General features: G+C 43.8%; 1 protein-coding gene across 1 annotated transcript in view; it reads right to left on the bottom strand.

The window, feature by feature from the left end:
• LOC139411459 (PH domain leucine-rich repeat-containing protein phosphatase 2-like) overlaps positions 1-13,916 on the bottom strand; it is a 52,324-nt gene that overhangs the window by 10,754 nt on the left and 27,654 nt on the right. The window contains exons 6-14 of the mRNA XM_071157861.1: positions 11,741-11,895; positions 10,375-10,521; positions 8,081-8,311; positions 5,932-6,134; positions 5,755-5,815; positions 3,845-3,940; positions 2,962-3,117; positions 1,836-2,036; positions 1,442-1,604 (exon numbers count right to left, since the gene is read on the bottom strand). Of these exons, the coding sequence (XP_071013962.1) occupies positions 1,442-1,604; positions 1,836-2,036; positions 2,962-3,117; positions 3,845-3,940; positions 5,755-5,815; positions 5,932-6,134; positions 8,081-8,311; positions 10,375-10,521; positions 11,741-11,895 (1,413 nt within the window). The remainder of the gene's footprint in view (positions 1-1,441; positions 1,605-1,835; positions 2,037-2,961; positions 3,118-3,844; positions 3,941-5,754; positions 5,816-5,931; positions 6,135-8,080; positions 8,312-10,374; positions 10,522-11,740; positions 11,896-13,916) is intronic.

Genomic DNA, 13,916 nt, shown 5'->3' on the forward strand with positions numbered 1-13,916 from the left:
ATCAATTAGCCTTTTAAAATGATAAACTTGGATTAGCTAACACAACGTGCCATTGGAACACAGGAGTGATGGTTGCTGATAATGGGCCTCTGTACGCCTATGTAGATATTCCAGCTACAATAGACATTTACAACATTAACAAATGTCTACACTGTATTTCTGATCAATTTGATGTTATTTTAAATTGACAAAAAAGTTGGTTTTCTTTCAAAAGCAAGGACAATTTCTAAGTGACCCCAAACTTTTGAACGGTAGTGTATATCTACAGAAATAAGACAGATCCTGCGCGTGTTGCGTGTTTGAGTGTTTGTTTAACAGCCTACTGATTCTGTGAACACCAAGCCTCATGCAACAGCAAAATGTATGATAAAGCAATTTCACAGATTCGTCTGTTTTCAATCTTTGCTATGCTGTAATTTAGGCTTTACAATTTTGTGGGGTTAGTACAGACCGGTATTACTTAATGTATTTAGTGTTGTTTACGTTGTTCCAAACAGGCAGAACAATTATATTGTAATCTAACAGCACCTGTTTGTCACACACAATATGCACCTAGCTCTCGCTCCTATACCCTCCTTGCTTTCCTTCTTATTGTTATAATTATCATTATGATTATCATTATAAAAACAAGTAATGTCGTTGTCTTTAGTAGGCTTGGTATAGTAGCCTTGTATATCCACCATCGAGCTGTAGGCCTAAGAGTCCTGGTTAGTCTTAATACCGTAACTTAGGTAGCCTATATTTCAATATATAGGCTACTGTACCAATAAATCCATCATCAATTCGTTCATGCCATCACACAGCATATGTGATCACACAGCAAATACTGTAATTTAAACAGCAACTGTTTGGCACACAACCAGTAATAACCAATTTATTGATGTGATTATGATAGGCTATCGGTCAGGCCCTATTGGTCACATGTGATGAATGCATGTTTCACGTAAAGAGAGAAGGGTTGAAGGAATAGGGAATGTTTTTCCTAAACAAATTAGAAATCTCGGTAACAGAACTTTTCAGTCAGAAACAGGTAATGGCTGTAATTATGTTGCAGCTTCAGCATGGACAGCATGGGCAGCATGGGCAGCATGGACAGCATGGACAGCATGGACAATAAACACTTGCTGTGCTGTGGTGCCTTTTTGCTGCACAGGATCTCGCTGTCATTTCTTTTTGACACAGTGTGACCATCGGGATCTTTCTTGAGTCATTTGTGTGTCTTAATTATTTAATCAAACAGTGGGCTTAAAGCAACATACAAGCTCAGTGCAAATGTAGTTGATTTTATTAGGGTGTGTCTGTCTATATATGGAAAAATATATATATTTTTTCAATATTTCAACCAATCGATTGGTTGAAAGAACAGGACGACTCTCGGTCAACCAATATTTTTTTTTAGTCGGGGACAGCCCTAATATAAACAGATATGAGTGAAACTGACCTTGATCTCTGGCAGGTTGAGGATCTCGGGGAACACACTGATGTGGTTGGAGTGTGCTATGAGGGTGTGTAGCCTCTTACAGCTGGAAACAGTGGAGGGGATGGTCTTCAGCTTGTTCCCACTCAGATTCAGCTCCTCTAGCAGCTCCAGTTTACTCAGTTTACTGCACACACAGAGCAGTATAGAGACGTCTCCACCACAGAACAATAGCTCATATCAGATCTAGAGAATAGCTACAGTATATTAGGAGCAATAGAAAACATTTTATGTCTAGAGACGCAATCTCTAAAGCAGTGGTTAACTCCCTGTGTAGAATATGTCCACTGATTGAAGGCATTTCCATTCTTGATAGGTACTGTATGAAGGCAGTATACCTGGGTTTGGAGTTGGTTACCTGGCAGGGAAAGAGAGCAGCTGGTTGTAGGCCATGTGCAGGACTCTGAGGTTCTGGTGTCCCACCAGCAGGGCAGCGCAGTTCTCATTCAGTTTGTTCCCCGTCAGGTACAGTTCTTGGAGAGTGCTGAGGCTCTCCTCTGATTGGCTGCTGGGGGGAATTATCTCCAGGGCATTGGCTGACACATTCAGGTACTTTAGGCTAGGAGGAGGAGCAGAGAGCGATGTATGTAAATAGGAAAGAACCCATAATTAATTGCCAGTGATACAAGTGATGTAAATGTGTAATATCAAGTCAACATCAGATGATTTAGACAGAACTTCCTCTTAAAGCTGTTATGACAGAGGATAGTTAAATGCTCTTGTTACCAACACTCTGTCCATAAATTTCCTTTAACAAAACAGATTCAGATAAAGGATGACAGGGAGAAAATCAATGAGAATACATCTTCTAATGGTGGCTCTTCTAAAACACTGAGAAACAAAATCTTGTTGACCAATGAGGCACTTTACAGCCGTCATACTGGCGCTCGATGTCTCAGCACGGGAGACAGAGTAGAGTAGCCCAGGCCTAATGGGTGCCCAGGAAACGGTAGAGCGGCAGGCTGTTGGTGGAGGGGGGGGGGCTCACGTTACAGTCCGACTCTGACTGGTCCACAGAGCCACACCCTCCAGAGCCTGGCAGACACAGCCCAGGGGACCCAGTCAGTCCACCTCTACTGGAGCAGCTAACCAGGGCCATCACATGCCTACGTGAAGTAAGACATCTCTTACAGACTGCAAACCAATTTAAGCTAGATACATCAACCCCATCAAATATTTATACTGTATTTCTACTGCATGATGTAAGGAGGATGTACTGTAGGGCAGTGTTTCATTTTAATATGTTTTGCCCTTTAATTGGTTGTTGTGGTTGAATACAGGCACAGGGCCACTGCTGCTCTGGGGTTTAAAGCAGCAGTAGTAGCGTCCTCGGGCCCAGGGGAGACGGAGCCTCAGTTGCAGCCTTCAAAACACCTGTCAGGAATGGAGAGAGAGGCAGAGAGAGGGAGAGAGAGGACAAGCACCAAAGAGAAGGGTAGGAGAGAGGGTGGTGTGAAGAGAGAGGGGAAGGGGGATTGACCCACTTTAAGGCCTTGTAGAAGAGGCTCTCCGGGAGCTCGCCTAGCTTGTTGTGCTGGAGGTCGAGTACTTCCAGGGGGACGTGGTCAAGTAGGTCAGGCAGTCTCTGGAGCCTATTGTTCCCAGCCAGCAGCTTCCTCAGACTCAGGCTGCTGAGTAGTCTAGCGGAGAGGGAGATGAAAAAAGAGAGAAAGAGCAAAAGAGAGAGAACATCTTCTGCTGTGAATTTGATCACTTCTGAAACTGGGGGAAATCTTGAGGTAGAGAAACTCCACAGCCAACAAATCCATCAACGTCTTTTTCAACTTGGCAGCCTAAAGATACCAACACAGCACAATTTACTCCAGAAAGAATAACAGAGGTCTCATCTGCAGCTACGCCGTCAAGACAAATATTATCTTGTTTGCAACGGCTTTGGTCTATTCAAATGCAAATATAGTTGTGTTAAAGGGTAACGTTAAATGATGGTTGCTTTGAGCGGAGTGCTCCAGCACCGTCATACTGAGATCACAGTCTGCTGACAGAAAGACGACAAGCCGTACGTTGGCTTCACACAGCCAATTCAATCCTCACATCAGCTGACTGTCAACACATCTGCTGATGTTTTAGGGACAGTTATTTCTGGCCGGACATTGGCTAAATGATGCCCAATGTTAATCAGATTAATATGGTGCTCATCCTAATAATAATTTCAGAATGTTTAAAAGCCAAATCCGGATGATAATGAGGTGGACAGGTTAAACATATAGCACAACATGATGGACAAAGTAACAGCCTTTAATCTACCTTAACAAATATGCATGTTTAGAACATCTTTATATGAATAACTAGATGAGTTGGAAGTGAGGAGTTGGAGAAGGATGAACTAGTCCTCGTAGGGAGACTAACCTGGCTGGTAGTTCAGACAGGAAGTTGTGTGTAACGTCCAGCACCTCCACCTTTCTACTGTCACACACCCAGTCTGGAAGGTACTCCAGCAGGTTCCTTTTCACAGAGGTCACAGTCAACACAGTGGTCAGAGGGCATATAAGACCTTTTTACCTCCAACTGTACGTATACAGTGCATTTGGAAAGTATTCAGACCCCTTGACTTTTTCCACATTTTGTTACGTTACAGCCTTATTCTAAAATTGGTTAAATTGTTTTTTTCCCCCTCATCAATATGCACGCAACACCCCATAAAGACAGCAAAAAACGTATTCAGACCTTTTACTCAGTACTTTGCTGAAGCACTTTTGGCAGCAATTACAGCCTCAAGTCTTCTTAGGTATGACGCTACAAGCTTGGCACACCTGTATTTGCGGAGTTTCTCCTATTCTTCTCTGCAGATCCTCTCAAGCTCTGTCAGGTTGGGTGTGGAGCGTTGCTGCACAGCTATTTTCAGGTTTCTCCAGAGATGTTTGATCAGGTTCAAGTGTGGGCTCTGGCTGGGCCACTCAAGGACATTCATAGACTTATCCGAAGCCACTCCTGCGTTGCCTTGGCTGTGTGCTTAGTGTCATTGTCCTGTTGGAAGGTGAACCTTGACCCCAGCCTGTGGTCCAGATTGCTCTGGAGCAGGTTTTCATCAAGGATCTCTCTGTACTTTGCTCCGTTCATCTTTCCCTCGATCTTGACTAGTGTCCAAGTCCCTGCCGCTGAAAAACATCCCCACAGCATGATGCTGCCACCACCACGCTTCACCGTAGGGATGGTGCCGGGTTACCTCCAGACATGATGCTGCCACCACCACGCTTCACCGTAGGGATGGTGCCGGGTTACCTCCAGACATGATGCTGCCACCACCACGCTTCACCGTAGGGATGGTGCCGGGTTACCTCCAGACATGATGCTGCCACCACCACGCTTCACCGTAGGGATGGTGCCGGGTTACCTCCAGACATGATGCTTGGCATTCAGGCCAATTTTTTTTTTATTATCTTGGTTTCATCAGACAAGAGAATCTTGTTTTTAATGGTCAGAGTCCTTTAGGTTCCTTTTGGCAAACTCCAAGCTGGCTGTCATGTGCCTTTTACTAAGGAGTGGCTTTCATCTGGCCACTCTACCATAAAGGCCTGATGGGTGGAGTGCTGCAGGGATGGTTGTCCTTCTGGAAGGTTCTCTCATCTCCACAGAGGAACTCCGGAGCACTTTCAGAGTGACCATTGGGTTATTGGTCACCTCCCTTACCAAGGCCCTTCTCCCCAGATTGCTCAGATTGGCCGGGCAGCCAGCTCTATGGGGAGTCTTGGTGGTTCCAAACTTCTTCCATTTAAGAATGATGGAGGCCACCGTGTTCTTGGGGACATTCAATGCGGTAGTAATGTTTTGGTACCCTTCCCCCTCGACACAATCCTGTCTCGGAGCTCTATCTACAATTCTTTCGACCTCACAGCTTAGTTTTTGCTATAACATGCACTGTCAACTGTGGGACCTTATATAGACAGGTGTGTCTTTCCAAATCATGTCCAATAAATTGAATTTACCACAGGTGGACTCCAATCAAGTTGTAGAAACATCTCAAGGATGATCAATGGAAACAGGGTGCACCAGAGTTTCTAAAAACCTGCTTTTGCTTTGTCATTATGGGGTATTGTATGTAGATTGATGAAGATTTTTTTTTATTTAATCAATTTTAGAATAAGGCTGTAATGTAACAAAATGTGGAAAAGTGAAAAAGGGTCTGGAAACTTCCCGAAAGCACCGTATATGAAAAAAGGTACCAATATACCAAGTTCATGACAAGAAGAATGTTGATGGATTAATAACATTATTAACACCTCTTCCTTACTGATTGGCCCTGGCCAGACAGCACTCACCGTGATAAGTCCATCTGTGTCAGCTGGTTGGGTACTGGGTAGATGTTGACTGTGGTCAGGCCTGTGAGTAGAGGAAAAGCAGTGATCAGCAGCCAAGCTAGTGATGGCTATATGCATTATGTAACAGTGGTAGAGGGCCTGGAGAGACAGGACCAGGGAGGGAGGTGCTCCACTCACGGTTGCTGCTAGCGTGGAGCGTGCGCAGGGTGAAGCCACTCAGCGTTAGCGCCCTCAGCTGGTTTCTCTGACAGTGCAGGATTTCCAGGCTGCAGATGGAGCTCAGGTCCAGGGTGGCCAAGTGGTTGTCCCTCAGGTCTAGCTGGGTCACCTGCTTCACTGCCTCCAGGGCCTCACTCTTCACCCAGCGCAGACCGTTCAGCCTGCATACAGTACACAGCATTAACACCCAGGCCTCATACAGTACACAGCATTAACACCCAGGGCCTCATACGGTACACAGCATTAACACCCAGGTCTCATACAGTACACAGCATTAACACCCAGGCCTCATACAGTACACAGCATTAACACCCAGGCCTCATACAGTACACAGCATTAACACCCAGGGCCTCATACAGTACACAGCATTAACACCCAGGTCTCATTCAGTACACAGCATTAACACCCAGGGCCTCATACGGTACACAGCATTAACACCCAGGGCCTCATACGGTACACAGCATTAACACCCAGGGCCTCATACGGTACACAGCATTAACACCCAGGGCCTCATACGGTACACAGCATTAACACCCAGGGCCTCATACAGTACGTAAGGGAAAATCAACAAGGGGCTATGCATTCACGATGTGGAAGGTGTGTTCCAACACGACGCGCTAGCGGAGTGGAACCGACCTTCCAAGGAGTTGTATTTTCCAGAGAACACAGAGCCCCGAGTTTATTAGCCCTTTTATACCACAATAATACTGTAATTTAACACATTTACCACTAGAAGTGTTAATTTAACAATGTCAATAATGTTCTCAATTTGACTTTGCTTTCAAAAGCAGCTCAAACATAGAACATGTATGAACTATAGCCATTTAATTCTACCCTGCTGATATACTGTGCGTTATAGGGAAATAATGCACACTTTAGAATGCCCTTCAAGCCAATCAGAAATGAGTATTCAACAATACCATGGTATAAACAGCATTATAAACTGGGTGGTTCGAGCCCTGAATGCTGATTGGTTGACAGCGGTGGTATACCACAGGTATGACAAAACATGTATTTTTACTGCTTTAACTATGATCGTAACCAGTTTATAATAGCAATAAGGCACCTCGGGATGTGTGGTATATGGCCAATATACCACGGCTAAGGTCTGTATCCAATGAGTCGTGCCTAAGAACAGCCCTTAGCCGTGGTATATTGGCCATATATACCCCCTCGAACCTTATTGCTTAATTAACACACAGGTCTCATACACATAGAATTGAGATATTAGCCACAACATGATGTTAAAGCACTGGCTTCAGACAAACAGAACACTGGGTTAGAATGCTGACCGCAGACAGACAAAACAGAATATAGTCAGCAACTAGAAAAAAGGTATTGGTGCTCCTCCTCCAAACCAGAGGCCAGTTCAGGTGAGGAGAGGAGTAGAGCAGTAGTCCATCCTCTTTGCCTGGCTGATGAGTTCCAGACTGGCCCTGTGTGTCTCCCTTATCTGATCTCACTCTGCAGTACCTCTCCTCTCCCTTTTATGAACCCAATTGGCCTCCTAATCCTGCAGGCACCCAGCCCCCATAAATCTAGCCCATCCCTCCACCCAATAACTAATTCTCAAGGTGAGGCAGAGAAAGAGAGAGGGCGCAAGAGAGAGGCAGGGAGGGAGTGAGAGAGGAAGGAAGCGAGAGAGGTAGAAAGATGGGAGGAAGCGAGAGAGGTAGAAAGATGGGAAGAGAGAGATGAATAACGACTAAACTTTAAAACAGTGACAGGGAATCAAGGGGGTGACACTGCAGGTTTTTAGGGGATCAACCTCACTATCAATGGCTGCATGAGAGCTGGATAGAGAGATGAGAAGGCATTTTATATGAAAATGGCTAGGTGAGGCTGGGTCAGGCATCGGGGTGTGGGGAATTTGGGGGGGGGGGGGGGGAACGGACATTGAACTGCTGCTGCCAACTCTGAGATTTACTAACAGGGGAGCTCTTGTTACCATTGTGTACTGATCCTGCATTATGCATGCTGTGACTGGTGAGTAGAGTGTATACTGAGGGAGAGAGTGAGAAAGAGAGACAGTGAGCGAGAAATAGGAATAGAAAGAAAGACGGGGGCCCCGTACGACGACAGTGTACAGACTGGTCTAGTTCCTCACCGCAGGTCGATGTTCTTGAGGTGGCTCATTCTGGCAAGGATCCCCAGCTCCAGGGTCTCCACCCTGTTCCCAGCCATGGCTAGCCTGTCCATGCCACTCAGCCTATCCAGCACACCAGGGATGTGGGGGAAGTTGTTGAAGGAAAGCCCCAGGCTGCTGAGCTGAGCTAGGCCGCCAAGCTCTTCGGGAAGGAAGTTCAACTGATTGCCATCCAGAGACAGGGTCTGCAGACTGGGGGACAGAAACAGACATATACATTTCTTTCATCTCTGTTTTCTGAGGATACACAACTGTTTGGCATTCCATAAGAGGTGAAAACGTCAGTGTTTGTATATTTGAAAATCATGCTGCAGTAAGTGAGCTGAGAGCATGAAAACTGGCCTGATTTTAAATCTTTATTTAATCTCATTGCATAACAACAAACAGCTGAACTTAATGCATTGGTTCAATAAATTCAAAACACACACACACACACACAGCTATAACATGCTCAATAATGATTCATTGCTATGAGGAGCATGTGGGCTCATGTGGCCAGAAAGGGGCTAATGTGGAGAGGCGAGCAGCGGGGCGAGTGGAGTGTACTGCACCTAACAGCACAAAATGTCCAACCCAACATCCAGTACATAGAGGAACTGATACTCATACTCATATTGACCACCATGGAATTACACCCTACCTAACACAGCTAGAGTGGGAATGTTAGAATGTACTCTATACCAAACTGAATAGAAGATACGATATGTGTTAAGTCAGAAGTTTACATACACCTTAGACAAATACATTTAAACAATTCCTGACATTTAATCCTAGTAAAAATTCCCTGTATTAGGTCAGTTAGGATCACCACTTTATTTTAAGAATATGAAATGTCAGAATAATAGTAGAGAGAATTATTTATTTCAGCGTTTATTTATTTCATCACATTCCCAGTGGGTCAGATGTTTACATACACTCAATTCGTATTTGGTAGCATTGCCATTAAATTGTTTAACTTGGGTCAAACGTTACAGGTAGCCTTCCACAAGAGCTTCCCACAATAAGTTGGGTGAATTTTGGCCTATTCTTCCTGACAGAGCTGGTGTAACTGAATCAGGTTTGTAGGCCTCCTTGCTCGCACACACTTTTTCAGTTCTACCCACAAATTTTCTATAGGATTGAGGTCAGGGTTTGTGAAGGCCACAACAATACCTTGACTTTGTTGTCCTTAAGCTATTTTGCCACAACTTTGTTAGTATGCTTGGGGTCATTGCCCATTTGGAAGACCCATTTGCGACCAAGCTTTTAACTTCCTGACTGAAGTCTTGAGATGTTGCTTCAATATATCAACATAGTGAAGTGCACCAGTCCCTCCTGCAAACATAACGAGGGTCATTATGGCCAAACAGTTCTATTTTTGTTTCATCAGACCAGAGAACATTTCTCTAAAAAGTACAATCTTTCTCCCCATGTGCAGTTGCAAACCATAGTCTGGCTTTTTATGGCGGATTTGGAGCAGTGGCTTCTTCCTTGCTGAGCGACCTTTCAGGTTGTGTCGATATAGGACTCGTTTTACTGTGGATATAGATACCTTTGTACCCGTTTCCTCCAGCATCTTCACAAGGCCCTTTGCTGTTGTTCTGGGATTGATTTACACTCGTATCAAAGTACTTTCATCTCTAGGAGACAGAACGCGTCTCCTTCCTGAGCGGTATGACAGCTGAGTGGTCCCATGGTGTTTATACTTGTGTACTATTGTTTGGGCAGATGAACGTGGTACCGTCAGGCGTTTGGAAATTGCTCCCAAGGATGAACCTGACTTGTGGAGGTGTTTTTTTTCCCTGAGGTCTATTCTGATGTCTGATTTCTTTTGATTTTCCCATGATGTCAAGCAAATAGGCACTGAGTTTGAAGGTAGGCCTAGGAATACATCCACAGGTCACCTCCAATTGACTCACATTATGTCAATTAGCCTATCAGAAGCTTCTAAAGTCATAACATAATTTTCTGGAATTTTCCAAGCTGTTTAAAGGCACAGTCAATTTAGTGTGTGTAAACTTCTGACACACTGGAATTGTGATAGTGAATTATAAGTGAAATAATCTGTCTGTAAACAATTGTTGGAAAAATTACTTGTGTTATGCACAAAGTAGATGTCCTAACCAACTTAACAAACTATAGTTTTGGCAACAAGAAATTTGCGGACTGGTTGAAAAACGAGTTTTAATGACTCCAACCTAAGTGTATGTAAACTTCCGACTTCAACTGTAGATTTTTGGCGGACTGATATAGGGTTATATGTGTGACTGTCTTACCTCTGGAGGTTGCCTATCTGTGCAGGGACAGTGTTCATGCCGTTACAGGAGAGGTTGAGCTCTGTCAGGGTGAGGATCTCACAGACAGACTCTGGAAACACTCCCAGGCGGTTATGTGAAAGGTTCAGGCTCTTCAGCTGGGAAAACCTGGAGAGAAGGAGAGTGTTTGAAAGACTGGACCTGGCTTTTCTGACATGTTCATTGAATGACCAAAAATAAATATTTTCTTCTTGTTGCAACGCTTTGATGATTGCGACAAGTCTGATTATAAAAAGAGATGTATTTTGTGGGCTCATTGCGTTGGTTCAGGTAGTCTCGTTCATCTTAATCGCTTCATTGGAATTTGTGTCCTTGTTACTACGGGCTGCTGACATTTTACATTTTCGCATCGAGTCCTCTTCATGGACCGGTGGGTATCATATCCTTATCAAACCAAAATCCCACCTCTCACACACATGCACACACATAAAGTAGCAATACAAGCATTTTTGTGAATGACGTGATGCAGAACGGGTGGGGGATGGAGGTGGCCGTTGTGAGTCACAACACGTTAGAGCACAGACCACATTCGAGAAGAACCACCCCACCCCCTCCTCCATCAGCCTCCCTCACTCTCCAAGCCCTGCTCTGACTCTAAATATACAGATAGAGGAAGTGACAGAAACACACACAGAGAGAGAGAGACAGATAGACAAGACACAGAGAGAGAGATGCAGTGATGTGTACATTTTATTCCTCTCAGCTACCCGGCACAGTAGATCCTCTAGAATGTGTTAATTCCACAGCCCTTCACACACGTACACCACTTATTCCATCGCAGGCCTTCCTGCTTGCCTTACAACAGGAAATACTACAGAGTGTAGTAGATCATTAACATTTAATAGCATTATCTCTTTTGAGAATGCCAGCTTGTTCAAATATGCTCCAGTTGTACCATAGGAGTGGACACTGAGCTAAGCGCCCCTCCACAAGACGATGTACCACGGTCTCTGAGCATCGACCACAAACGAGAGATACACAGTCAGGACAACTTTTCAGCACCGACTAGACCATAAAACAAGATCTGTGATAAACAACGTACGTACTTGTAGAACATCATATGACATGCTTACATAATGCATTTGGGTAAAACGGTCAGACTGTGTTGTAACACTACCAGACATTGCACTGTAACAGTGAGGACAAGTTGATCTGCCGACAGATTAGGATTTAGTATTGCGGTAAGGGTGTTACTGGGCAGGTTGAGTTGGTAGATTTGGCAGGATTGGTATTGGGCTACAGGTTTTGCGTGGCATGTTTGGACTTAGTATTAGGTAGGGTTTTCCTGAGTAAGGTGTGTCAGTGGCTGGGTACTGAGTGTATTTACCTGGGGAGGTTGAGCAGTCCTCCGGGGCCCTGCAGGGACATGAAGTTGTGTCGGAGGTTGAGATGGGTGAGGTCCTGGCTGTAGAACAGGTACTCTGGCACCTCCTCCAGACTGTAGCATGACAGATCCACCAGGCTGATGGTCTGAGAAACCACCTGCAAACACAGGACATGTCTGTTTACTGCTCCCAAATAGTTTTTTTAATTGAAGCTTTTTGATAATAGAACAAGGTTTTGACCAGCATGGTCATAAATCAGGTTGACCAGAAACCACCTGCATGGAGCAAATGAGGTTTGCACACAAAAACACACAGAGTAACGGGCAACTTTAATTTAAAAAAGGTTGAGTCGGTTCAATAATGATTCAATCACAGAAGGGAAGTTAGTGTATGATTCTGTCTTCAGCATTACAGAATGATTTATGGAGCATTATAAACAAAGGAATACTGATAAGGTCATGTTGTGAGTCCATAACAAAACAGGATGTTCACACAGCTCTAGTGTTGTGGTCTAGTAGAGTTGGCAGCATGAACTCCACAGAGGTGTGTGGTACTTAATCATGATCCTCACAGTGAGTGCTGTGTATATCCAGAGGTGAAAGTAGATTTAATTTCTTCCCGGAATGGACCTTCTATGTGTGATATATATATATATATGGATGGTGTAATCATTTTTTGAAAGGGGGTGTGGAAATAAAACTATTCAAGCCTCAATTTAGATATTTTTCTGCTTATAATTTCCTACATTTGGTCGGCTACTTGTAAGCCACGGTGTCTATAATTAGATACATGCAGCTTCTCGTCATTACGTGATGCTTGTCTAGAAGACTAAATAAAGACTTGCTCACCAGAATGATGTCATAAATCATCAACAATCTACACTGAACAGAAATATATACGCAACAAGTGTTGGTCCCATGTTTCATAAGTCAAAATAAAAGATCCCAGAAATATTCCATTCGCACAAATAGCGTATCTCTCAAATTTTATGCACAAATTTGTTTACATCCCTGTTAGTGAGCATTTTATTCTGTGTCAAGATAATGCATCCAACTGACAGGTGTGGCATATCAAGAAGCTGATTGGACAGCATAATCATTACACAGGTGCGCCTTGTGCTAGGGACAATAAAAGGCAACTCTAAAATGTGCAGTTGTGTCACAACACAATGGCATAGATGTCTCAAGTTTTGAGGGAGCGTGCAATTGCAGGAAAGTCCACCAGAGAATTGAATGTTAATTTCTCTACTATAAGCCGCTTCCACCATCATTTCAGAGAATTTGGCAGTACATCCTACTGGCCTCAACTGCAGACCACGTGTAACCATGCCAGCTCAGGACCTCCACATCTGGCTTCTTCACCTGCAGGATCATCAGATCATCAACAAAATCTTTGAAAATAATTGAAAAGCTGTCAAAGGATCCAACATGTTTCTGAGAGTATTTCAATGAGTCTTTGATGGATATTTTGTATGGTTGAATATTGAATACTTTCAGCTTTTACGTCGCTGATAGAAATGGCACTTTTAGGCTACACAGCATGGTCTCTAAATGCTAGAGGTCGACCAATTAATCGACATGGGCAAATAATTAGGGCCGATTTCAAGTTTTCATAACAATCGGTAATCTGCATTTTTGGACGCCGATTATGGCCGATTACATTGCATTCTACGAGGAAACTGCGTGGCAGGATGACCACCTGTTACGCGAGTGCAGCAACAAGCCATGGTAAGTTGCTAGCTAGCATTAAACTTATCTTATAACAACAAAAGAAAAATCAAATCTTCACATAATCACTAGTTAACCTAGTAATATCATCACGTGTAGTTAACTAACTTGTCCTGCGGTGCATATAATCAATGCGGTGCCTGTTAATTTATCGTCGAATCACAGCCTACTTCGCCAAACGGGGATGATTTAAGTGCATTCGCGAAAGAAGCACAATCGTTGCACGAATGTACCTAACCATAAACATCAATGCCTTTCTTAAAATCAATACACGGAAGTATTTTTTTTTAACCCAAATATTAAGTTAGTTAATATTGCCAGCTAACATTAATTTCTTAAGGAAATTGTGTCACTTCTCTTGCGTTCATTGCACGCTCAGTCAGGGTATATGCAACCTTTTGGGCCACCTGGCTTGTTGCAAACTAATTTGCCAGAATTCCACATAATTATG

This window comes from Oncorhynchus clarkii, chromosome 6 (assembly GCF_045791955.1).
Source record: "Oncorhynchus clarkii lewisi isolate Uvic-CL-2024 chromosome 6, UVic_Ocla_1.0, whole genome shotgun sequence".
NCBI lineage: Eukaryota > Metazoa > Chordata > Actinopteri > Salmoniformes > Salmonidae > Oncorhynchus > Oncorhynchus clarkii.